The 26,283-nt window shown below is 41.2% G+C and overlaps 1 protein-coding gene across 3 annotated transcripts in view; it reads left to right on the top strand.

Moving 5' to 3' along the window:
* The window catches only part of LOC140229939 (glycogen synthase kinase-3 beta-like), a 71,512-nt gene that overhangs the window by 26,046 nt on the left and 19,183 nt on the right, over positions 1 to 26,283 (top strand). Inside the window, exon 1 of one of the 3 annotated variants that reach the window (XM_072310138.1) lies at positions 13,623 to 14,998. The exons of the other annotated variants lie outside the window; for them this stretch is intronic. Coding sequence (XP_072166239.1) covers positions 14,860 to 14,998 — 139 coding nt within the window. The 5' untranslated portion in view covers positions 13,623 to 14,859. Of the gene's footprint in view, positions 1 to 13,622; positions 14,999 to 26,283 lie in introns of those variants that run through there. 3 annotated transcript variants of the gene reach the window in all.

Raw genomic sequence — 26,283 nt, 5'->3', positions numbered from 1 at the left:
GGACTTTGTACTGTTTGCACTATACCACTGTCAGATCGAGCCAAAGTTTGACATCGTTTGCTTAACCGAAATTCGGCGTGAGGGGAAAGGGGCCTGGAGATCACGGCTTAAAACACTCAGACCTTTGATCGAGTCGTGTTTGCCAAATCTAAACCGTGTCACGTGCACCAGAATCGCATGTCACAGCCACTATACCTCCGGCCCGTGGCTCCTCGGTAATGTGCAACTTAAGCCGAGTGTTCTTCTCTTGAATGTGCCAAATTGATATATAAGTGGTATATTCTATGCAACTTGAAAATCTCTTGCACATTTTGAATTGTGTCAGAGCTGTCATAGTTCCTACTAGAAACCAGTTTTGAACAGGTATTCACTACACCTTTGTGAAATCCGAGCTATCCCTTTTAACCCGTTGAGGACGAGTCCTGAGTATACTCGGGCAGATGTCTATGGGAAATGCGTGTTGTAGCAAAATCAGTCCGTCCTCAATGGGTTAAGTTGATGATATAATACCCCATGTGGGAAGTTTGCAACATTCATGTCGACATAACATAGGCTCCCTCCTGCTGATTGATTTTCCACAGCAAAAGAAAGTGTTTTTAAAAAAAAAAAAAAAATCAACTTTAAAACTGAAGAGAGTATTGCCAGTGTTTGGCATCACAGTGAAATGACTGGATTCAATGCAATCCTGTAATTCTCAATATTGTACTGCTTTTTCTTTTACTTTAAATTCTTACTGTAAAATCTCAATAATGGCCAACTAATTTCATCACGCCAAAAGATGGCATACAGGTTGTGCCTTTTGAACTTGTGCTGAAACATAATCATTAAAAATTTAAAGATAAAAAGAAAACACACGTCATGTCCACCTCTATATGGGTGGATTTTGTATTTTCTTTTTTAAATCAACAAGGAGAAATATCATCAGTCACAGTTACTGTATTTATTCTTGATATCAAAAGTGATGTTCTTTACATGTACATTGTATAATATTTCCCAAATCTGTTTCCAAGTACGGCAGAATATTATAATGCAGCAAATCATTTGTCAAAATATGGACTATCCATATTCACAGGTGAACAAACTTTTGGCAGGAGAACAGACATTTAAACAGTGTATAACTGTGTGCATCTATTGTGAGTAGGCCCTATGTGTTTAGATCATTGCATACATACCCTCAGTGCTGTGACTTGGCAGGGCCATAGACACAGCACATGTTATCTCCCAGGGGGCTGCAATGCACATGCAAGCATGTCTATTGCATAATAATTGTTCTGCCTGAGAGCCCGCCCCCGTTGCTACGGTGCATAGCCTCCCACGCACCTTGCCTACCAGACTGCGTGGCAGGTGATACTTCATTGAGTGCCGTTTCCTTGCATACACTCTTGCTCCGCTGAGTCCCCATTGTGTCCGTAATCGATTGTGGGATTCTTTTTCCCTATCCTATTTGAATTGTTTTTCTGTGAAAGCTCTGCTGTAGTCTTTCAAAGTGGATAAGCATGAACTAGCACCGTCACACAATAGCTGTCAGTTGTCACAGAGGCGTCATCGTGAAGCTGTCGAAAAAAATCAGCCACTTGTTATTTGTCAGCAAGCAGCCATATCAATCATAGATATGATCTCAACCTTGAAACATATGATACAAACTGTACACCTTGCTGTTTTGTTTACATAGATACCATTTTTTCATCAATGCGTAATTTGATTCTGGCAGAGTGGAGTGTAGCTTTTGATATTGATAGAAAATCTGTCAGCCGTGTTGTTTCAATTTTCTACTTGTGAAACTCTAATTTCCGTTTTGTAATCTGAGCCGTAGATTCTCATGGTTCTTAGAACAACAATCAGTATATGGGTGTATTTATCCTGAAAATAGTCTGTACAGACACTTTGCGAAGAATTAGCTGATGTTTTCGACATGTTGCCAGAGCAACCTGTAATGCTAGTGATATGTATTAAAGTGCCTAACATTTCTCAGCATTGGGAAGTGTGTCAGAATCTGAAGGGGGAAAATTTGGACAGTTCAAAGAATATGTATGGTACAATGAATAGTGAAACAAACTGTTTCGTTTCAGTGAAACATGAGCTCAACTTCAGAGAAGGCTAGCATTTGCCTATGAATAATGCACGTTAGCAGTGAAACCGGCACTTGCCGTAAAACCACATCCTCAACTGCCGAGGGAAAGTACCGGACAGGTCACGAATGACAGAAGAGATTTTGATGAATTTGCCGCGTCATCCTCTCGCCTGTCCCCACAGACCTCAGCAGCACTGCTCCCATTTTTCCAGCAGAGAACCCATCCCCCATCCCACCCTCACCCTCCCCCCCCCCACACACACACACACACACTCTCATTCTCCCTGCACAAGGTGTTCCTTGTTAGGAGGAAGCAGGCATGTCAGGCCTAATAAAATCGCTGGGCACCTGAGGGGTTTTGATACTGCAGCATATCCCCAACTGTCTCGGGGCTTCCGGAGATGGCCGGGCCGATGGACATGGCACATAACACACTTTGTAGCCCCCTTAAAAGGATCTCACTGTCTGCCACGGAAGTGACTAGACAAAAATGTGCACTACAGTGAAACCCCGTTTGTCATGCACCAACAGAACACCCGTCAGCACCGACATAACAACTGTCATACACCGACAAAACATTCTTGGATTAGCACCGAATGAATACAGCTGTTCACGCCATGTTTGCCAACTCCAACTCTCATGTCCCGAATGGACACTTTTATTCCACCCCACCCTGGTTTCACCAAGGCACATCACGGTTCTCCGTCACACCTCCCCCCAACAAGAGGAAAGTTATGAATGTAACTTTTCGACTATAAACACCTTCGTTGTAAGGCTTACTTTAATTATAATTACTGATTTTGAGCCTTATCAGAATCAGTTCACTCCGGCATCATATTGTCCACCTTTAGAACAATATATGAAAACTTGACAAGCCCCCTACAAAACATGTAAATACACAAATCAACAGTCTACAGTAATACACATGTGACACTGTTTTCAACGGGTACACATACGAGTGCACATAATCCGCAAAAATTACACCAAATGTAATCAATCATTTCTCCAGTAGTATCAATATTTTGACTGAGACTGTGCTTTCTGTTAGTCTCGATTGTAATTATATCCTCACATACCTGACCAATAAACTTACATAACTTCAGGCATGAATAGTATTTTGTTTTTGGTAACATATACACTTCATCTTTAAATGTGAAAACCAAAAATACACTTTCTTCACGAAATTGTTCTGACTGTTGCAAAGATATGTCTGTTTCTCCAACACAAACTTTCATTGGAGTTTCACTGAATGAGGACAGCACACGTCTCTTGATTATAACAACATCGTATTTTAAATTCTATGACACACGTGTACATCTACTCAATGTACTTGCTCATAAATTTTATACTTATGTCAACTCTGCGTCATAAGTTATCCAAAACAACAACAAAATTTTGAACATCGGACATTTCTTTTTGTCCCTTCACACATATGTACTGTCACGCGATAAGATGTTGTAATATATGTGCAAACTCTGGAAAATATCGAGATCATACTCGCCACACAAATGTGACGCTGTCACTCTGTAACGAAATACATAATTAGACAGGTTATTTACAAAAGTGATATTATAACATCTTGGCTTTTTTATGCCTCACTGTCACTCAACACTTTTTCATTTTTACAAAACAACACAAATTCTTTTGTTTGAACACAAATCGGTTGACATAAAACTCAAAATTTGATCAACAGTTTTTCCTGTGACTGGTCGATTGTGTTTTGCTATACTGTTTTTGCCTTTGCTAGCATCAACTCTGAAACGTATCGGTATACATACAAATCTGAATCCTTTGACTCTGTGGTACATTGAATGAAATCACAATACAGGTAGAAGTGTGCAACTAAAGCACAACTTTCACTCTAATCTTACACACCACAGATGTTGTATCCTGGCGCTTCCTGTAATGTTGGGTTTTCAAAATACAACTGTATCATACAATGCTTGGCGTGTAACACATCATTAAATTTCTCAAGCGATGTCTCCTTATAAAGACAGAATATCAATGTGTGTACTAGTACTTTCTCATACTTCCTAGCATCACTCACATACTGTATACTGTTTTCGCTTAAAACAAACATGATTAACATAAATACAATTTCTTCCTTCACAGATCCTTGGGAAAGGAAGAAAACTGAACGAAAATACATAAACACATGTATAGTTGTCATGCAATACAAAACAAAACAAAATCACCATCCGTTTCTTGTCTGTTTTGAGTCCTGTTTGAATGTTCTGCTTTATGTAGGTTTCACTGTAGATTTGAGATTGTTATCGTTCGGCAACATTATCAGCGCGTGCACAGTTTCAAACTCGCGACAAAGCGTCTGCTAATTTGTTGTCCTTTCCTGCTATGTGCACAATTCTCAGTGGGTACGGTTGGAGAATCAAACTCCAACGGAAGAGACGCTGATTCTTGTGCTTGAAGCGTTCTAAAAACGTCAATGGGTTATGGTCAGTGTACACCACGATGTCTCTTCCACCGTCCAAATACGCTTCGAAATGTTGCACCGCTAGAACGACACTAAGGCATTCCTTCTCCACAGTTGAATACTTTTGCTGATGGCGATTCAGTTTTTTGGAGAAGAAACACACGGGTTTGCTGTGTCCGTTGTCGTCGTCCTGAAGTAGCACGGCTCCTACTCCTCGGTCACTAGCATCCGTAGCTAGCTGGAAGCTCCTCTCGAAGTTCGGTGCGATAAGCACGGGATCGTTCATGAGGACGGCCTTCAGCTTCTGGAACGCATCCTGGCAGCTCGCCGACCACTGGAACGTTGTACCCTTTTTCAACAAGTCCGTCAAGGGCACCACCAGGTGACTGAAGTTGGGGACGAATCTCCGGTAGAATCCGCACATTCCCAAGAAGCGCTGAAGCTCCCGTTTCGATGACGGCACTGGGAAGTCCACGATGGCTCGGACCTTGGCATCTCGTGGTGCGACGCTACCTCGGCCTACTTTGTGACCTAGGTAAGTCACACAAGCTTTCCCGAACTCGCATTTGGCCAGATTCACCACGAGTCCTGCATGTGACAACCTCTGGAACAGCTCTCGAAGATGAGCAACATGCTCCTCCCACGTACTGCTGAAAACCAACACATCGTCTATATAGACAACACAGTTATCATGACCAGCAATAACTCGATTCATCATCCGTTGAAAAGTTGCGGGGGAATTTTTCATCCCGAAGGGCATGACACGACACTGGTATAACCCGGAGGGCGTGACAAACGCCGAGATCTCTCTGGCATCTTTGTCTAATGGCACCTGCCAATACCCTTTCATCAAATCCAATTTGCTGACATACTCAGCACTTCCTACCCGATCAATACATTCCTCAATCAAAGGAAGCGGAAACGAATCAGTCTTGGTTATGGTATTGACCTTCCTGTAATCGATACAAAACCTGGACGTTCCGTCTGCCTTTGGGACTAGCACTACTGGGGAACTCCAGTTTGAGTTACTAGGCTCTATGATTCCATTTGCAAGCATGAAATCTATCTCCCTATCAACCTGTTCTCTCTTAGCAGGATGAATCCGATATGGATGCTGCTTAATGGGTGCATTTTCACCAACATCTACTGTATGAACAGTATCTTTCGCACAGCCCAATTTATCACTGCAAACCTCCGGAAATTCCTGGAAGATGTCGACAACATCTTGCCTCTCCGAATCAGACAAATGACTGAGCAGTAACTCTGGATTTTCTAGTGCCTTTGAGTTCTCTACTCGCGGAATCATTCCTGACTTGAAACTCACACTCTGAGAATCTGGAGCATCAGATTCAAACTCTTCTGCACTTTTCTCAGCACTGTGTAGGACACTCTCACTCACAACTGCACCTACATCTTCTACACGTTCATGGTATTTCTTCAACATATTAACGTGACACACTCTCTTGGTTTTTCTACGATCAGGCATGCTCACCACATAAGTCTCCTTCCCAAGCTTCCTCTCTACTACATAGGGACCACTGAATTTAGCCTTCAATGCATCTCCTGGCAATGGAAGTAGAACCAAGACTTTGTCTCCAACCTCAAACACACGACTCTTTGCCTTTCGGTCAAAGATTTCCTTCATTGTCTGTTGCGAAGACTTCAAGTGTTCTCTCGCCACTTCATTCGCTCTCACAAGACGCTCTCTGAACATGGAAATGTAGTCTAAGGCATTGGAATCCTTGTCTTCCTCATCAGACAACAGCTGCTCTTTCACAACTTTCAGGGGCCCTCTTGGCTCATGCCCAAACACCAACTCAAAGGGGGAGAATCCAGTGGATTCATTAGGCACTTCACGAGCAGCGAAGAGAAGAAAAGGGATCCCTTTATCCCAGTCCCTGGGATTATCCTGACAGTAGACCTTCAACATCGTCTTTAGCGTCTGATGGTACCTTTCTAAGGCCCCCTGTGATTGCGGGTGATATGCAGACGACTTGATCTGTTGAATACCAAGCTGGTACATCAACTCCTGAAAGACACGAGACATGAAATTGCTACCTTGATCCGACTGTATTTCTTTTGGTAGCCCATACCTAGTAAAGAAAGTCAACAAGGCATCCAGAACTGCAAAGATTTCTTTCTTACGACTACACTCTCTGATATCAGCATCTACATGAGTTGCAACCTCAATTAATTGGGCTTTCACTAACCCTCTCAATCTACCAAGAGTGACGTCTTTCACAAACTCTGCAGCATCGAACTTGGCTGCCATGATTATTCACATCTAGCTTTCCGACTAGATTTCAAGACTACGTCGCTAACGCAACTTCCTACAGTACACTCCACTGCGTACCGCACTACGAGAATAGTCTAAGCAATTCAGACCGAACAATCACTCGTATATCTCGAGGCCAATTTCCTCGTAAAGCCAAATCTAACGATGCTAATCCAAATAACCAGAAAGTGACACACTAATCTGATAGAATGACATAAAGGAAACGATAATACGTACCCTTCCTTCCCAGCAATCAATGCTGCAACCCTGGTATTCAGCTAGCGAGAAGACCAGTACAAGTGCACAAAACATACTCATCGCATCGCTTCGCGAATCGCACTTCAATTCACAACCACTGCTAACGCAGCCCCATTACACATACCGTGCAATGTCACGCAGTATACAATACCGCTACGAACAGTACGAACGACACTGTTACGTTCGCTACCCTGTGTACCCATCTCACATGAGTGCGAACACTACACACATACCTCCATCGGGCATCAATCATTACAACGATGTACCAAACACCGAAATACTACCAAAAGATGGCCTGTTTGTATGTTCATTTCCCGGACATGTTCCCCACATGTCATGCACCAACAGAACACCCGTCAGCACCGACATAACAACTGTCATACACCGACAAAACATTCTTGGATTAGCACCGAATGAATACAGCTGTTCACGCCATGTTTGCCAACTCCAACTCTCATGTCCCGAATGGACACTTTTATTCCACCCCACCCTGGTTTCACCAAGGCACATCACGGTTCTCCGTCACACCGTTATAACGAGATCCGTGGGACCGGCGATATTACCTCGTTATAACCGGTACCTCGTTATAACCGTACGCATCAAAAACAAAGAAAAACATAAGCACGACATCGGAATATACCCATCCTTTGCGTTGTTATTACAGGATTATGGATCATTATTATTGAGATAATAAAGGGAAATTATTTGTGAATTAGACAAAAAAGTAGATGTTGAAATGAGATAATTCTTTATTGTAATTCTTGTTTGTTAATTTTTCCTAACACCAGCGCAAATAGAGTAAAATACAGGCGTTGTTTACCATAACTTGCGAGGTATTTTTACGCTGTTGGTGCCCAGCGGGAATGCGATGATTTCATGAATCATTGCGACTGTAATCTTGTACAATATAATCTTATGATCGTTGCGCTCGAAGGGATTAAAAATGCGTTCTTTATTTTCTTCCGAAATTTTCTTCGCGTTTTGTACATCCGTTCTTGAAAAATATGCGACAGGATTGAATGTGGAAGGTTACGTTGTGATCCTTTTTACGCAAATCTGTACCTCATAGACCATTCTGAAAGAAAGAAAAATCTTCATTGTGAAATGCAGTGTTAAAATTGTGATAATGAGCAAACCCCGATCTATTCAAACTAATAAATACATTTGTTTCTTTTTCTGATTTAGGTTAACATGCTCATTCAACTATTTTTTACGCTACTGTCACCTGGCGAGATCACGATAATTTCAGAGTAACATACATGCGTTATTTACCGTTAACTTGAGAGGTATTTTACGCTGTTGGAGCCCATCGGGAATTCGATAATTTCATGAATCATTTCGGCTGTAATTTTATACAATGTATGATCGTTGCGTCCGACGGGATTAAAAATGCGTTCTTTACTTTCTTTCGAAAATCTCTGCGCGTTTTGTACATCCTTGAACTGTTAAATGCGTTTGTTTCTTTTTCCGAACACCGATTAAGTAGGTTAATATGCGTTATTCAATTATTTTTACGCTACTCTCACCTGGCGAGATCGCGATGATTTCATTAATTATTTCGGCTTTAATCATACACACTCATATTTAAATTATCATTTTGTTAATGATAATGAACAAATCCAGATCTATTCAAATTAATAAATGCATTCGTTTCTTTTTCTGAACACCGATTAAGGAGGTTAACATGCGTTATTCAACTATTTTTACGCTACTGTCACCTGACGGGATCGCGATGATTTCATTAATTATTTCGGCTTCAATCATCCACACTCATATTTGCTAAGCAGCAAAAGAACTGGAAGTCGGAACTAAAAATGGAAAGGATATAATAATGAGTTGCACACGCATTCCAATTGTCCATTTTTGGCCACAAGTGTCGCTACATGAAAAGTTTTTGAACGCGTTATCTTTTTTATTTCTCGTTGCGGTGTGGTCTGCCCTAATATCACGCACGCGTATCTCGCGGAAAAGAAAATCGAATGATTATGTTTAATGATTTAGTAGGAACATCGGAAGACATTCCTGTGTCTTATCGCGTGATTTAGAAGAAAACATGGAAGGAACGGTTCTCTGCAAAACGGAAAAAGACGTGGATAGCGTGATTCGGTTTTCAGGGTTTCGTTTGTCGCGTGTTTGAAAGCGGCAATTTAGTCAAGAAATGAAACCTCGTTATATCCGATCAAATTACTTATGTTTTTCTTTATCATGATGCACCGAAATTGTCCTCGTTATAACTGGAATCTCGTTATAACCGAACTCGTTATAACCGATTCGTTCTGCCATAGGTTTACACGCAAAGGAAAACGGGACCGACGCGATCACCTCGTTATAAGCGGTTCCTCGTTATAACCGAACTCGTTATAACGGGGTTTCACTGTACCACTATCTATCCTATACATGATGTAAACAATTCAAACCATACTGGAGCGGAGGGGGCTTAACTTATAGATTATTTCAGTGTCCTTTACAGTGTTGTCCAAAAAAAAAAAACACCAAAAAAATGATATTTTGCAATAATACCAAGCCAATCATGTGACTATCATATCAGAGGTTTCTTTTGGTACAGCTCAGATAGGCCTAGTTAGTTTCAATTCATTTTCTTTCTAGTGTTTTTTTAAGACAGTAGATTTCCAATGTCCCGTGGTAAAAGTTGCATGATTTCTAAAGTGTAAATGTGAATAGTCATACTGGTGAAAGTACAATGGAAGTGTGTGATTATGATGAATGCTGCATATTTAAAGTATATTGAATGGACTCATTAATTCTGGAAAGCATGCAAAGCAGTCATTATCCAAGATCTTCAGAGAAACAAAACATAAAGAATGAGACACAAAGAAATTGGTATCTCTCTTTCCTTTTTTTTTTCTTATATTTGTGAAAATATTAAAGATCAAGAAAGAAGTCATGTCCATGTATGATTGTGTTGTTCAAATCAAACCAGGTCTGTAGATTATGTGGAACCCATTGAAAATTGATGCACATAGAACTTTACCTCTTCATTTCACTGCAAACAGACTTGTGCCATACAGTTATGATTTCAAATAGCATAGTACAAGTTGTATTGTAGCAGTAGCAACGTGTATGCTTGTATTAATTATTATTTGATGTGGTTAGTGCACATGTTCACAGTTCTTTATGACACATGACACATAATCAATTCTGTGTGACTTGCTATGAAATACCGAACAAAGCGGTGGCTTTTTTTCTCTCCTTAGTTTCTTCTTTTCCTCTTTTTTTTTTTTTTTTTTTTTTTTGAGAGAGAGAGAGAGAGCAGTAGCATTTTTTCCTTTTTTAGAGAGAGAGAGAGAGATCTATGTGTGCAGGGGGTAATTTTCTATATCATGCTTTCAATAAGTTTATGAGAAAAACAATGTGAATTGAACATGCATGCCTTCCATACAGCTCATAGAGCTTAAAGGGTGTGTACAGTTCTGGTTGAGGTGAGGATTTAGCTTTTAACATTTTGGGAGATATTCAGAAACCACTCTATGAAATGTCAAAGAGCATGCAACTCTAAAGGGTATCAAAAGTTTATTTGATGAAAATCAGTTTAGAAATGGCTGAGATATCCAAAAACAGGGCGAAGCAAAGAGATCCTAATAAAAGGCGTGGCTTGTCGCCTTTTATTATTATCACTTTTTTGGATATCTCAGCCATTTGAAAACCAATTTTCATCAAATAAATGTTGAATCCTTCTTAAAATTACATGCTCTTTTATATTTTGTAAGAGGTTTCTCATTATCTCACCTAGGAATATTCAAAAATGGAATCCCCACCTCAACCAGTACTGTACAGTCCCTTTAACTCCCGGCTGGTGCATGTATGTCATTTTGCAGGTGATATCAGATTGCTGTTACTGTATATATCAGTTGGTGAGGCTGACGATCCAGGCCAACCTACTTACATTATTGACTGAAGTCTATGCATTTCTCATGAGTTAGGATGCTTAGCCGGTGTGCGTGGAGAAACCCTATCCATTTGTTACCATAACATCATTTGAGCAGTGCAGGGTAGAACAGCAGTCTTCTTCAGCAGTTTTCTTCTAGTGTTTTCATTCAAAGTCCTTGATTGACTAGATTGAAGCAAACTAGACAATTACACTCCATCCTCACTGTTTAGAGTGGGACCTTAGAAAAAGAGCCCTCCCCCCCCCCCCCCCCCCACACACACACACATGGGGGATTCCAACAGCCATCTCCTAGGCAACGAACAAGCCCCACCTTCTCTGGACCAGAGTTGTATGTGTGCGCAGGCTTGTGTGTGCGTGTAGGGGGGAAGAGTGCAAATACCCATGCAGGACGAAGCACAGAGTTCCCCTCAAGGGCATGGGACAATGTATGAATGCACACACACACACACACATACACAAAACACACACAGAGCATAGCATGTTACAGGCACACCAACCAGGACAACATGACTATCACATGCCTAGTACGTGGTACTCAGTAGAATGCAAGCACGGGGCATTATTGTCCCAGTGTGGTGCAATGAATGAGGGGGGGGGGGGGGGGACAAAGCTGACAGTGACCAAGTTGTAAACCTGTACCTCACAACTATTGTTCCCCATGAACCCATCATCAACTGACCCCTTTGTCATTATAGATTATTGAAGGGCAAAAAGGCATTATCCAGTGATTTTAAGAGATTACATGGTAGAGTAGGAGAGGGGGGTAGGGGCAGGGGAAGAAAGGGGGCCAGGTTACCCATGCATGTATTTATAGCCTCAGGCTTATTGTCATTGGGTTTATTCAGTGTGAATCTTTAAGGAAGACTTGAAGGGCGTCCAGCCTTTAGTATGCCAGCTTTTTGTAAATCCCTTGCTACATGTACTTGTGTATTCTCTTTGTCTCTTAGCAATATTGCAGGAGTTTGGAATATTTAGATACGTGTACATTTCTGCCCTTGTCAGATCTGATTTTCTTGCAAGCCCAGTATAACCTGCATATAGGCCCTAATAGTAGAAACAGGGAGGTGTTAACTACTCAAGTACCCACAAATTTTGTGTAACAATATGCAGAACACTTTAAGTGCTAAACTTTTTCAAACACAATTATGCACAGATTGGCAGAAGATGGTTAAATTTTAATCTTTTATGAGATATTAATGTTCCTTTTCCTTTCAGACCTGGGGTATTTATAATAACAAGAAGGTTTGATGTAAACATGAAAGGATTTGCTCGCACCATATTACCACCAAGTTCCATACAGAAGTTAAGCATTTCTTCTCATAGCTTAAAATTGTTAAAATCAAGAATTTCTTCTTTGGTCTCAATACCCAAACTTCCTGGAAGAGCGGCCTGGAGCACTGAACATCAAACTTTCAAAGCCAGTGGAAATCTACAAAACTGTATACATACCTAAGCATTCACTTGTCATGCAACAGAACCTATGCATAAATTTGCACAAATTGTGAAGGATTCCACTCCTCTGAACACCCTCTGTGGTAGAAGAAAAAGAAAGAGGTGTTTGTGATACACGCAAGCAGATCAGAAGGATTTCATCTTGTGGCCTTGATGGAAGACTATCAAGAGGGGCTTTCAAGGGCAACAATAAGCAACAACAAAGACACTTGTCCACAGAGAGTTCTCAATGGATGGATTTCTGACCTTGTCGGTGGTTTCTATGGCTAACTGTACATGTATTGAGTTCTATCGCTGGATGAAAGAATGAATGAAAAGGGTCCTTGTGGAGGCAAACTGGCCATTGGGCAATGCAAGGATATTGGTAGATCGATGCTCTAAAAGTGCACACTCTGTGGTTAGCCGTGGCAGCCTTGCTGTACAAATGTATGTTCCTCTTTTGTGTTGGGGAAATGTGCCTGCAATCTGTATAGAACACTGTAGAGGTCACACCCAGCTGTGTATGTGTGCACGCTACATTATGCTTAGTCCCATATGTTCAAATTGATGTTATGCTCTACCATAGTGCAGACCATGGAGTAATGTACAGCTTTTACAGAAATATTTAGAGTCTGTCATTCTAGCCTGTCCACGTGTCCTCATTCCTGAGAGAGACAATGAGGTCTAGATAATGTTATTAGTGAGGAATGCATAGTATGCAACCAGGATCCATGTACTGTACATTGTATTATCATCAACACCATACTGAGAGGATTTCTTGGTATGCTCTTCTTAATGCAGTGTGCTAATGGGAAATTTGGGGGATACTCAGGCTGTCACTAGATTGTCGGCACAGCTGTGAGCTGTGGCATAGAAATGAATCACTACAGATGATCTGATTGATTCATCCTCAAATTGGCAACATCCCTTGGCTGCGGTCGCCCATGTCAGAACAAACCCACACAAACACACACACACATACACCACATGTATGCATACATGCATGCACACATTCCAGTACACCATATACCTGCAAATGCTCTCATGCAGCTACGCTGTTCACTCATTTACCAACTGAACTGAAAATGCTGCCCCTTTTTCCCCCTCTCTCCCTCCCCCTCTCTTCTTGCCGATCACATGCTCAGCATGCGCGCACTGTAAAGTGTACCTGTCTCTCTCCCTCGAGTACGACAGGGGGAGTGCCCTGGTGATGAACCGGCAGATAGTGCCCTACTCGTCGAGGACATAACAGCTCTTCCTCTTATTGTCTAAGCCACTTCCAGATGATAAACACACATCGTCCTGCCTTCACAAAAGAAGTGTTTGTGCATTGTTGAGAGGGCATAGAGTCCAGGCAGGACGGAAAGAAGTATTTATTGGACTTTTAAGGCAGATTGCATTTGGTCCGTCCGTAGAATTTATCAAGCAGGCTTGCATCCAGGTGTGAGCTCACTCCAGCTGCTTTTGTGCCCAAGGGAGATTAGGGATTCTCGACATTTTAACACCTCTAACAGGTCTCTTGCTCTGCTTTTGGGGCGAGTTTCTGGCCTGTCCTGTTGGAGTCAGTGGAGGCGAGCTGCTGGGGTGAATCGTCTGCATGTGCACATGTTCTGCAGTGTGATTGACAGCGAGTAACCGGATCCGCTAGCACTCGCTCGGCTCAGTTCTCTCACCCAGCGCTATCGAAGACAGCCCAAACTCATTTCCAGTGCAGATCCAATTGATTTGGTGTGGACAGCCGCGACACATAAACCAGCTCTGCTGTGTGAGCTTCATGCCCGCCAGCTCAACACGTACTATCATTGCCAAGGGTATTGCGGGAGGAGCAAAATGACAACCAGCTGCGGCTTTCGTCTCCCAAGGATTACTGTGCTGCGGTAAATGTCAGCGAAGCAAGGTTGTCAGTTCACTCTGCAGGTTTAATACAGCAAGCCACTTGAGCTTCAGCTATCATTGCACCACACAGGGGCAGTTGTATTTCCCTCTGTACATGCATTTGCTGCCGTGAAAGGAACACATACTTTCAACATGCTTTACCTCTGGAGTGTTTAAACTTGCAGCCACATTGGAAGCACTGACGGTATCCACCACAGGTTTTTTTGGAAACCCTCTGTTAACAATTTACAGGTTTCGCCCTAAAAGAGGTCTCGCAGATATCTCTGAACTTGCCAGCAAATCCCCGGTCGAGAGTCCTCTGATCAGGCATTGAGTCGCTGTTATTCATGTTGATCTTCCCTAAGGGGTGTCTAGTGCCTACCTGAGACTGTTGGAACACTGCTTTCATTTCCTGAACAAGTATGCCCTAGCACTGCGCCAGATTTTTGCATGTGTACTGGTACTTCAGAACGTTGGAGTTATACCAAAACTACTTGGATTTATTCGTAAAGGCCACATCGTTTCATCGCTACAATCTCAGTGAGTTTGCTGTGGTGTCCAAGGCATCCCGTCCTTCTCCTCCAGTGGACTTGTGTTGATGTTCCAGGATGTGCACAGTAGAACACCCAACAGGTGGAGAGTGGTCGTCACGGCGACGCCCCGTCTCCTCCTCTTACAGCAAGATCGTCATGCCTCGGTTGTCCTCCTCCAAAATCTTGCCACCACCAAGCTCGTCAAGGTCTTCTCGTAGGTTGAGTTGCTATCCAACCAGTTCACATAATGATAATACTGATACGACACATTTATATTGACGCATCTGTTTCATATTGTAGTTATTCCGAGGCACATTGTAAAGGAATAGAAGTATAAAATACAATATATGTCATAGACAAATCTACAAACTTGTGTTAAGCAATTGAGCTGTTTCACTGAGCAGTAAACTGTATGGTCTAGTCCTCCTACACTCCTCTCTTCCTGAGCCGTATTTTTGCACACAATAGTTTGCATTCTTACCAATTACTTCTGTGTGATGTTCTGAGTTGTTCATTTTTACAGTGAAAGCTGCCCATGATTTAACATGAATACAAAGACTTGGAAGACAAAAAATGCTACACTCATACATGTTTTATTTTGCAACACCCCTTTACACAATGAAACAGTGAAATCATCTCAAAGAAGAAAGTGGGGAGTAGCATTTTTAGTATGTACATTCACTTTAAAGGGAAGGTAAACCCAAAGAGCAATTGGATTGAGTGAAAGCAGCAACATCAGTAGAACACATCAGTGAAAGTTTGAGAAAAATCGGACAATCGATGCAAAAGTTATGAATTTTTAAAGTTTTGGTGTTGGAACCGCTGGATGAGGAGACTACTAGAGGATATGACGTATGAGTGGACAACAATACAAAGAAAATATAAAGGATATTCAACAAAAATTCACTTTTCTAGAATTATGAAAGAGCAGTGGACCAACCGCTTTCAGAAAGCAGGGGGAATAATTGCTACCCTTAACATATGTCAATATCAAGTTGATGGAATTTGTAATTTTCATGAAAAATGGATTTTTGTAGTATTTTCTTTATATTTTCTTGATATTGTAGTCCACTCATACGTCATAACCTCTAGTAGTCTCCTCATCCAGCGGTTCCAACATCAAAACTTAAAAAATTCATAACTTTTGCATCGATTGTCTGATTTTCTTCAAACTTTCACTGATGTGTTCTACTAATGTTGCTGCTTTCACTCAATCCACATTGTTTTTGGGGTTTATCTTCCCTTTAAACAATACATAGGGCCTAAATGTACCGTATTACATCACATTCTATTCTTTGAAAGAAAAATCAACTCTCTATGTACTGTCCAAAGGGCTCACACTACAACAAGATAGTGGAAGCAAACTATAATATAGGTTTTTGTTCTTATGGACCCATAAAGTGGAAATGTGATACAGTTGAACCTGTCTATAGTGGCCATCCAAGGGAGACAAAACAAGTGGCCATTATAGACAGGTTCTTTAACATGCTGTCTTCTCTCTGAGGTCATACACGGCAGGTGGTAGAGTTACAATTGTATAGACAGGTGGTCGCTAAGACAGGTTTGACTGTAAGTGGCACTGTAAGACTAATGGCCAAAAAAGAAAAAAAAAAAGAAATGAAACTCTTCTGTGGGGAGCTTGTCTGCTCCAGTAGGCCTTATTCATACAATTGCATTTTGCATTGTGCCTAGACAGGTTCGTGCCTTTGCCCTTGCTATTCATTTAAGAGAACAAGCCGACTGTAAAATCTTTCAGCACAAGACAATGCACATCGTGTATTAAACTCCTCGAGTGTTATGCATGCAGCGAATTACAGTCGTGATCCATTTAAATTGCACTGCAACAAAGCAAACAGCAGAGTTCGAAAAATGCAAATGATGCGGCACAGGTGAGAATCACGTGGCTAACTGAATTGGGTAACACAAAGGCACAAAAATCAGATAATTGGTTTCAGATCTGCCTACTGAAGGTTAAGCCTTTATCTATCATATTAAAGAAGAGTACACACTCACCATTTAGATAAATGCTTCAGCAATTTTTGTTCAAAGGGCTTGTTTGTTTTCTTCTAGATCATATCGTATCAATCTGCAGCGAGGTTAGAGTTCAGTGTTATTATTTACTGTGTTACATGGAAACATGTTGAGACTTTATCTGTTACGAGTCAATATTTGGCACTCCGTTCCTCTTTTGGACACCATATATTCTACGCAGACGTGTAGATTGTCGTGCCCTTTCTAAAACAGGGAAAAAGACGTTTACACACTATGCATAAATCATGCACCAGCAGCATAATGCTGCATTTCTTTTTCCCTTTAAATAAGCACTTATATTTGTTGATTTCGACAAAGATGAGAAATTTTTGATTTTCCAGGGAAGTATTAAGCTGGTGCTAAAACATTTGGACTGGTGTTTTCTATCTATTTCTTCTTCTCTTTTTTTTTTGACATTTATATTATGTGCCGTAGATTGACACAAATAAAGGCTCCATCGAGATTGACGGGTATATTTGCATACTGAATAATTTCCTTGCATTTCTCTACAAAGTTATGACGGGTTATGGGGTGGCGATTTGGAGTTACATGTGATCACACATCTCAAGAAATATGAAGGAAACTGTGGCAGAATAATTTACAACTCCCTGTACAAACACATTGCCCTCATTATGTGCATGTCTGTTTATGCACAAGTTCCTCTTTTCATTGAATGCACTCCTTTCGTTTTCCGTGACTGAACCAATCTTGCCAGTGCACTAATATCCACTTGGTAGTTACTGGTGAATGTAATAATCTTGCACATATTCTTTCAGATCGAGTAGCGGAGGGATTTGTGGATGTCCTCATGGAATACATAGTTCATTCGCTGCCCGCTGGGGTACATTCGAAAACCATGAATATCGGCAGTCACCAAATGTGGGCAAATGAGGCATACACTCATTGGTAACGGTCGATTCCTGTCTAAATTCTTCAGCTGTGTGTGTACTTTAATAAGAAGACATCAGTGATGAAGCTATACACAATTTGTTCCAGAGAATCTTGAATTTTAGCTGGCAGTCACTTTCCATATTTGGTATCCCCCACTTTATCGGGTCTTTGAGAATGATAGTGTAGGTTTGTTAGGGAATAACTAAGAATGTTGTCTCAAGAATATATTAATTTATAAGCAAGCCAGGGACGTTTTTAAAGGCATAGTTTACCATTTGCAGATGAAAGCATTAGTGCTTTAAAATAGTTCTAGAATGTGAGTTAGGGATAGAAACAACCACTGTCAAAATTTGAATCCGTATAATCGATGTTAAGTGTTGTTAAATACACAAAATGTGAACAATAGTTATAATAAAAATGTTTCCAGACTAAACCGTATACAGTTACGGTTTACTGAGAAAAACCCTGATATCTCCTTATATTTTAGGTTTTATTGCAAATATTTAATATGGTAGGATGTTTTATGATACAACAGACCTACACATATGCATCAAATGTGATATCTTGAACATTTTTGAAATCACTGCTCCCAAAGGTAAACTGGACCTTTAAGACTGCTCATTTTTGTTTTGGGGTGGGTTTTTTTTTTTTTTTTTTGTAAAATCTTTGAATATGATAGTATACCTGAAGTGAGGCTATTTGAAGAGTGATGGTGAAGTCCACTAACCTCCTCCTGGCCTCCCTGACCAAACATTACGAGAACAGCTGCCCAGCCGTTGTGGCTGCTGCGCTTGATGAAATCCCTGCCGTAACGTCAGGGATGCAGACAAATTTCCCCCACCGCCTCAAGTGGAGTCTCTGCTCTGTTTTTGTCTTGTTTTGGTGTCTTCAGAGCCTCAGTGTACAACATTTGCTAAAAGCAAATGTACATCAGGGTAATAAGAAGTGGCTTAAAACTTACCTAAAAAGTGATGGATAGGAGGAATGCAGTATATCTACTGTTGTGTCTATGGTCTTGATTAGTTATTTGAGTTCATATGGTGAATGAATTGAACATATTCTGCTTTTGACGTCTTGAAATTGGGGAGGGGAGGTATCGAGTATTATCACAACGTCAAAGCTCTCGATCAAGATGAAAGACCTAATACTTTATGAAGATCTATAAGTGTTGTGTTCAGTGTTTTAATGACGAGAGTTTTGCCATTGAGTAGTTGAGCACAGAGCATCGAGCCTTATCTGCATTATACAACTTCTACCTGAAGTATGGAGTCTTTTAAAGTGTGGCAACTCCTATTGCTGCAGTGACCTAGATTTTGAGGCTGATGCCATGGTAATTGTAATTGATTAAAGCTACTTTGATAGTAGACATCACTTTCAGTGAGGGATGGGGTGGGGGGGGGGGGCAAGTCTTGGCAATGTTGTGTCTTAATCTGCAACCCGGAGAAACGTTGCCTTTTACTTGTCAGTACCCCCGGCCTTCTGAGGTGCCCTCGCTAGCAGGTGACCGTTGGCCGATACTTCCTGCGGAAAGCGCCCGGGGGCTAAATTGGGAAGAGACGATTGAAGATGGGGCTCCATGCTGTCACAAAATGAAACACAAGATATAACACTATAAAAGCCTGAGAGTTTCACGTTGTCTGTGATGCGTTCTTTGTATGATAGAAACTACAGAACACAATAACTGTGTGCTAAAGATACAAAAAAATTCTGAGATTTAATACACAAGAGTTTTCATACACTATACTCTTCAGCGTGAGATAAGAAGTGTGTAGGCCTATTATCTTCTGTTCATGCAGTTTTAGACTGGATCCAAAGTGCTCATGTATTCAAGTGTCTACAAACCAGTTCCCTTTTTGTATTTATGTTTTGCTCTGGACCCTGTCGATAAGAAACTAGGTGATCAACTACTGACCATTGCCGACAGTCCTATCACCCAACTACCAGTTTCTGACTGTGAGGGATGACCAGTGGATGTCTTTGTTTAGCTGTATATTGTGAAGTTTTATGTAACTTGATATAGCTGCTGCCATATTTACCACGTAATCCGTCATTATGGGCTGCAGAAAAGCTCATACACACTTGCCATTTGCCAATATTTAACATCATGAACATATTTTACATCAAAATCAACAAACAAGAATATTTGAATTGGCACAGTTAAAATCTTTTGTGCTTCGTTTTTTCTCTTCTGGAGGAGCAAATCTATTTTCTTTCCTTCAATCCAACTCCCCTTTTAGTTGGAGTACAACAATGATCCCTGGAGGTGTCATGCTTGTATGAACTATTTTCTGATACATGAAAGAATAGAAGCATCACTTATTCAGCGTGATACATGCGTAAAGAATAGAAGTGTAAGTTATTCAGCGTGAGGTGACAAAGTCCAGGCATAGTTTTGTTATGCACCATTTTCATCGTCTAAATTTAGCTCACCATCATCCCAGGCAGGAGGCGAGTTGGAGAAGGGAGAAAAAGGGGGAAAGAAAAAGAGCCGAGAAATGGCCAGCAGGGAAGAAGCAGGATGGATGGCGAATTGAATCGACTTTCTATTGAGTAAGAAGCGCGTGTATCAACTCCCCGAGTTTCTGTGTGATGCGCTGACGTCAATCGGCAACTGTTCAATTGCCTCACTGCCGCCACAGCGCTCTTTGCCGACAGCCGCGGCAGCGTAGGGTTTGTAGTAACGATGCCTCACTCTCCCTCTCTCTTTTTTTTTTTTTACCGTTCCCTCTCCCGCTGCCCCTTCCCTCCCCCTTCCCATCTTCCCTCCTCCCCCCCCCCCCCACACACACACTCTCTGGCTCTTTCCTCCATTATGTCTATTTCTCTGTCCCTCAGATGAAAGAGAAAAAATGTGACTTTGCAGCTCGCAGAAGTAGAAATCCACTCCAACTCGTGTTTGATGATGCACACAACTGCCAGCTTCGTTAAAAATGGCTTGCATTTGTGGTATACCTCAGAAATCAGAAATACCTCACCTTGGCGTGGTCTACGAGATGTCACCATGTGCGTATGTAAAAGATTGCAAGTGGAAGTGTTGTGACCACACGTCAGCATGTGGCGCGTAAACGTGCACTCATCTGGTGCTTTATCATTCAAGTGTCATTTCACGCCATGCCCATTACAAACTCTTTTGTCCTTTTCTGCCAGTAAAGTGCAGCCCGCTTGCAGGTGTATCAAAGCACTGGCCTTTGCACGTGGGAAGTGTTATGACGTCTCTCACTGCGAGGGAGAATAAATTTGCAGTTTCGATCCCCGCCCGCTGATGGCAATGCTTTTACCTTTTGGGGATTAGAAAGTGCATCGCTGTCTAAGAACAGGCCATAAGCAAGTGGAAGAATTGTAATCGTGATTGGTTGGTGTAATCTATGCCTTGCGCCTCCTTTAATTCAGTATAAGTGGCAATTCTTCATTCCAAGTGCTCTTTTCTTCTACTCATTAGTGATTCAATGCATTATTTCATTCAGAAGATAGTATGGGCTTGTGTTTGCAAGTGTTGGGAAAACATTTTCCTAAATCCTGGAGTGTTAGCAGAAATCTGTGAGAGTTTCCTATCTTAAATGAGAGAAACCCTCCCACCGCACAATTTATCTATGCAGAACTTGATTTAAGGTGTTTAAGATCAAACAGTGTGTCCTCATGACACTGTCAAACAAAAACATTGAGCAATTTCTACCTTTTCTTCCACTTTTTTACATTTTTCCCATTCTTCACAAATAGAGCTTCAAGTCACTATTACAATCTTGTGTTTTGAACTACACAAGGTAATTTCAGTGAACTGGACTCGGGATCTGATTTCTCTTCCAGCCTTGCAAACGAGAACTGCTCATTATCTTGATGAGTAGCAACAGCAAATGGCACGTGTCTAGCTTGACAGGTTCTAAATTTGGCGCTGATAGGCCTCCCGACTTGGCATCTTTTCAGGCGGACGAGAACGACAGTCCATAAGAAGAGTATCTCCACCCCCCTCCCTCAAAGTGTTGCATTGGTACATTTGTACAATCGTCTGACCCATCGCGAGCTATTTTTAATGCGCATCCGATGGCCGCGTACCTCGTAATTTAATCAGTGATTCATAGTTGGGTGAAATAGCAACCAGAAATGGTTGTAGTGACGATAAGATCCGAAGTCAGTACCCCAAAGCGAGGGGGTGTGTGATTTTTTTTTTTTTTTTTCAGGTCATATATCGCTAAATGTCTGACCAAGGACACGGCTGACCGTCCTTCATTAACAGGAGCACGCCTACAAGGTTGTTAAATCCTGATAAATTGCCTATCAGATGCACCGATCAAGGGGTTGCGTAGAGCGGCGTGCTAAAAATGTCTCATTATGCATTGAAGCGGCCTTCGGTTCCTGGATTCTACTTTGCATCCTGAATATGTCGATCCATGTCTTTATAAAGTCCTTACATAACATGATAAAAATCTCCAGTTGACTACATGTAGCTGTCGTAATGATAGATTTTTCCTCTGGGGTCAAATGCAGCTTAAAATAAATATTTTTGTGTGTGTGTTTGTTTTTTTTTTGCCTAAGTCGATAAAATGAGCTAAGAAAACCCATACCCCTCCATAGCAATGTGTCAATACTTAATCTGAGTTTGTCTATAAAGTTCTGTATCCCTCAGCTGTTCTTCTTGTTCCTTGCGGTATTATGAAAAACAAAGAAGGATTTAAAGCAGTTTTAAGCTGTTATCTCATTTTTGTATTATGGCCTGACTGTTTAGCAGCGGTGGTCGTGTCCAGATTCGTGATGCCTGGCCAACATATTCCCTTGAAACTTGATTTTGGTGCAGGCTGCCCCCCCCCCCCCCCCCCCATGAACATACAGTTTTGCTTAAATTGGGTTGTTACATTGTTTTTGGTTTTGGTTTTGGTTTTTTGTTGGTGTCATTTTTGTTTTGTTTTGTTTTGTTTTTTTTGGTTGTTTTTTTTTATCCAGTTCACTTAAAATGCATGTAAGTGCATTTCCAAATCTCTCATTTCATGAGATAGATTTCAAAGTCATTGAGAAGGTCATCGAAGAACATTATGATCCTGTGATGTTTTAAAAGCGGTGGTTACATGTAGCCTGTAAACAGGAAAGTTACTGTGGTTTTTTAAAAAAAGACGCTGTCAAACACTACTGCAGGATGTAAGTCTGCCAATTTGAGGTATTCTGTTCATTGATGATTTCAGGACTTTTTTTTTTTTGTAATTCCTAATCCTTATTTTATATGAATGGCATTTCTAATTCGTGCTTTTGACATTGTCTGTCATTTTGTTTTTCTTTGCTTTCATTGAAAATGAAGCTGAATGAGGGGTTCACATTAGCCACTGTGTGCAAACCATAGATCAATCACCATCCCCCCCCCCCAAAAAAAAAAAAAGATGCTGCTGTAGGAATATTATACTTGAGATTCAAGTAGGAAGTTTGGCCATAAATGGCAGTTTATGATACGCTGTCCTGATTTTATAATCTTGTAGAGGTAGACCCATAGCATAGTTACAATGGGGCACTTCTGCTTTGCCATGTTGGGTTGAGTGGGAGATTTGCGGAGGAGTCAGCCAGTCAAAACACAGGAAGCGCCGTGTCGCAGGTACACCATATGATTCAGACCAAGACTGGTGAAAGAGCCATCAGCTAGAAAACAAATGTCTGGTGTTATTTTTCTTCCTTCTTTCTTTTTCTCAGGAAGGTTGTGTACAACCTGTTTCAGCCAAGGGTAGTTTTGATGGCCAAGTTAGCAAGAGTTTTCAGCATTCTAGGCTTTGGCCGCTCTATCCGCGATCAGTTTCAGTGGCTGTGTTTTGGAGCTGCAAGTACATTCGATAGTAGCACCCCCCCCCCCCCCCCCCATCCCCCTTCAATACGAACCCATGAGGTCGTAGCTCCATTTCAATCTTTGAACAGTTTTGCTGATTAATGCTTCAATAAGCACTCAGCATGTGAGGGTGTAGTCGCTAACCAGGACTGATCTTTTTGAGGACTATGCTTGTAGCAGCAGGTGTACGGGTGTACAATTTGTAGCTTACACATTAGGCCTACATATGTACATGCAGTTACAAGCTTGTACAAACCTGCTTGCCCTCTCACCCAGAGGCATCTAGAATTTACTGTTGGGCAAGTATAATGGGAAGGCACTTGCCTGTCAAATTCGTAACAACACTATAGCACTTGATTTTCTTTAGCATTTGTCCGATTTGCTAAAATTTTGGCTGCATGAGTGTTTGTTTTTCTTTTCTCTGCTTTTGTTGCACATACATTGTACACAGGGGTAGCCTCATGTTCAGGGGAAATTCCCCAATACCGTAAGTAGGCATGCAGAATATTATGTTTGGTATGGGATGGGGGGAAAAAAGAGGAACTAGGCCGGTTCAGGGCTGTCTCCATCCTTGGCAGTGTGAGGGTGAGATTGGAAGGGGAGCGAGGCATCATGGGAGATGTGGGGCATCGTGGGAGTTTCCTGTGCCCCCTAGCTGTGTTCGTTTCGCTCCCTTGCTGACCGACCAGATGCCGCTTCGCTTGACCCCAAATACATCTAGAACTCGGGAGCTGGGAGACTTCCTGAAGGCAATCCACATAGAGACTTTTTCTTTTGTCTTGTTTTGTGCTGTTTTGGTTTTGGTTCTTTTACACATGGAGTGTGGTCAAGATATTGTGTATACTGTGTCTCAGCTTCTGAGCATTTGTTTTTTTCGTTGTTGTTGAGGTCTTTGACATATTTGATTGTGAGGAGATTATGTACAATGTAGGTCAGATGACACTTCTTTTTCAGCTGCCTAGTTGTCAGTACTTAAAAGAGTATCACTATGATCTCATGTCAGAAAAAGGTTTTATCCATGCTCATTGATTACTGTCAGGCAAGATTTATTCATGGCATTATTTCGCAAATTGGAGCTGACAGCATTTTTCACGGCATGAACATTTCAGAAATTGCAACTGGCATTCAATGCATAGCATGAACACGAACTGTAATGTGCATTTTAATTTTGTGAATCTTGGCTCTCGCAAAATTCACATAATTAGAATGCATGCAAACATCTGATTTTGCACTAATTTTCTTTTCTTTCTACTCTCTGTGTGTCATGTGCAATATTTGTGTGTATGTGTGTGTTTGTGTCTGTCCGTGTGTGTGTGTATGTGTGTGCATGTTCATGTTCATTGCAAGAAGACAACAGTGATGTAAAGTTATAGCACAGTGGCATTTTAACAATGGACATAATTACATACATATCTTGAGGTTATCCTCAAGAGGAAGAGATTAGATAATAGAAACAGGAAGTCTCTCTTGCTAGACCACATGTGACTACCTATTGAAACACATGACATCAAAATGAACGCATCGGTCTATTAAAGGTAATCTGAAACTGAATTATGTGACTACCTACTGAAACACATGACATCAAAATGAATGCATCGGTATAAACTCCAAATGAAGTAATCAGAAACTGTGTGAATTATGTGACTACCTACTGAAACATGATACCATTTATAACAACAAAATGAACACTTCGGTCTGAAGTAACCAGAAATTATGTGCATTTTGTGACTACCTGCGGAAACATAATATTACAACAAAATGAATACATCAGTCTAAAGTAATCAGAAACTATGTCAATTTTGTGACTACCTAAACACTTACTGTAACAACAAAATGAACACTTTGGTCTGAGGTAACCAGAAATTATGTGAATTGTGTGGCTTCATACTGAAACACAGAAGGCCTACATAACAACAAAAAATGAACACATTGATTTGAAGTAATCAGAGACTCGAAGTGAATTAGTGGATGTGCCTACCTACACAATATACTGAAACACAGTATACCAGAGTACAATGTCAGCAAAATAAACATCAATCTACAGTAAACCAGAAACTATGTGAATGATGTGACTACCTACTGAATCACTATAAATAGCAACAAGATGAATACATCGGTCAGAAGTAACCAGAAATTACATGGGAAATGGGCAGATGCGTGCGTGGCGAAACGCCAGAAAGGGAAATTATTGTATCTACAGCTGTAGAGTCTGCATCAGTGTGCTACTCTTTAAAAAAGTACAGGATCGTGCTTAATTGTGAGACGTGAGGCCTGGCCTGGCCTTCGCAATCGCTCTCGTCTTCACGTGCCGGGATGCGAGACGTCAGCATGTGTCCAGCACACGCCGCGTGCTTCACAGCGGGAACCCCTGCCATTCGGCTCATGTCTTGGGAAGCAGGTTAATGAAAGTTAGTAGAGGGGAGAGCAGCGGCCATTATTTGAGGGTGGGCCAAGCTTCAGAGCTCCACAGTGCTCTGCTTGTTTAATTCATGGGTTGTTGCTCCATGTTTAATTCAATCTCCTTGTACACCGTACACTCCACAGCATCACACATGGAGTGTGATGAGTGTAATACTGTGACTTGTAACAAGTGCACCAAGACTTGGGCAAATATTCTGATGAGGTCCCCCCCCCCCCCCCATTTTTCCATCTCCTATGGTCAAAATAGTACTTAGAAAGTATCTACATGTAAAATATGCAAAGTAATGTACAATGTATCAATACTGCAGTGTTTACATAAAAGGAAAGGCAAAAATATGTAAGGAATATATCAGCCTGAA

This window comes from Diadema setosum, chromosome 6 (genome assembly GCF_964275005.1).
Source record: "Diadema setosum chromosome 6, eeDiaSeto1, whole genome shotgun sequence".
Classification (NCBI taxonomy): domain Eukaryota; kingdom Metazoa; phylum Echinodermata; class Echinoidea; order Diadematoida; family Diadematidae; genus Diadema; species Diadema setosum.
Note: the sequence above shows the minus strand (reverse complement) of the source record. Positions and strands in the feature narration are given on the sequence as shown.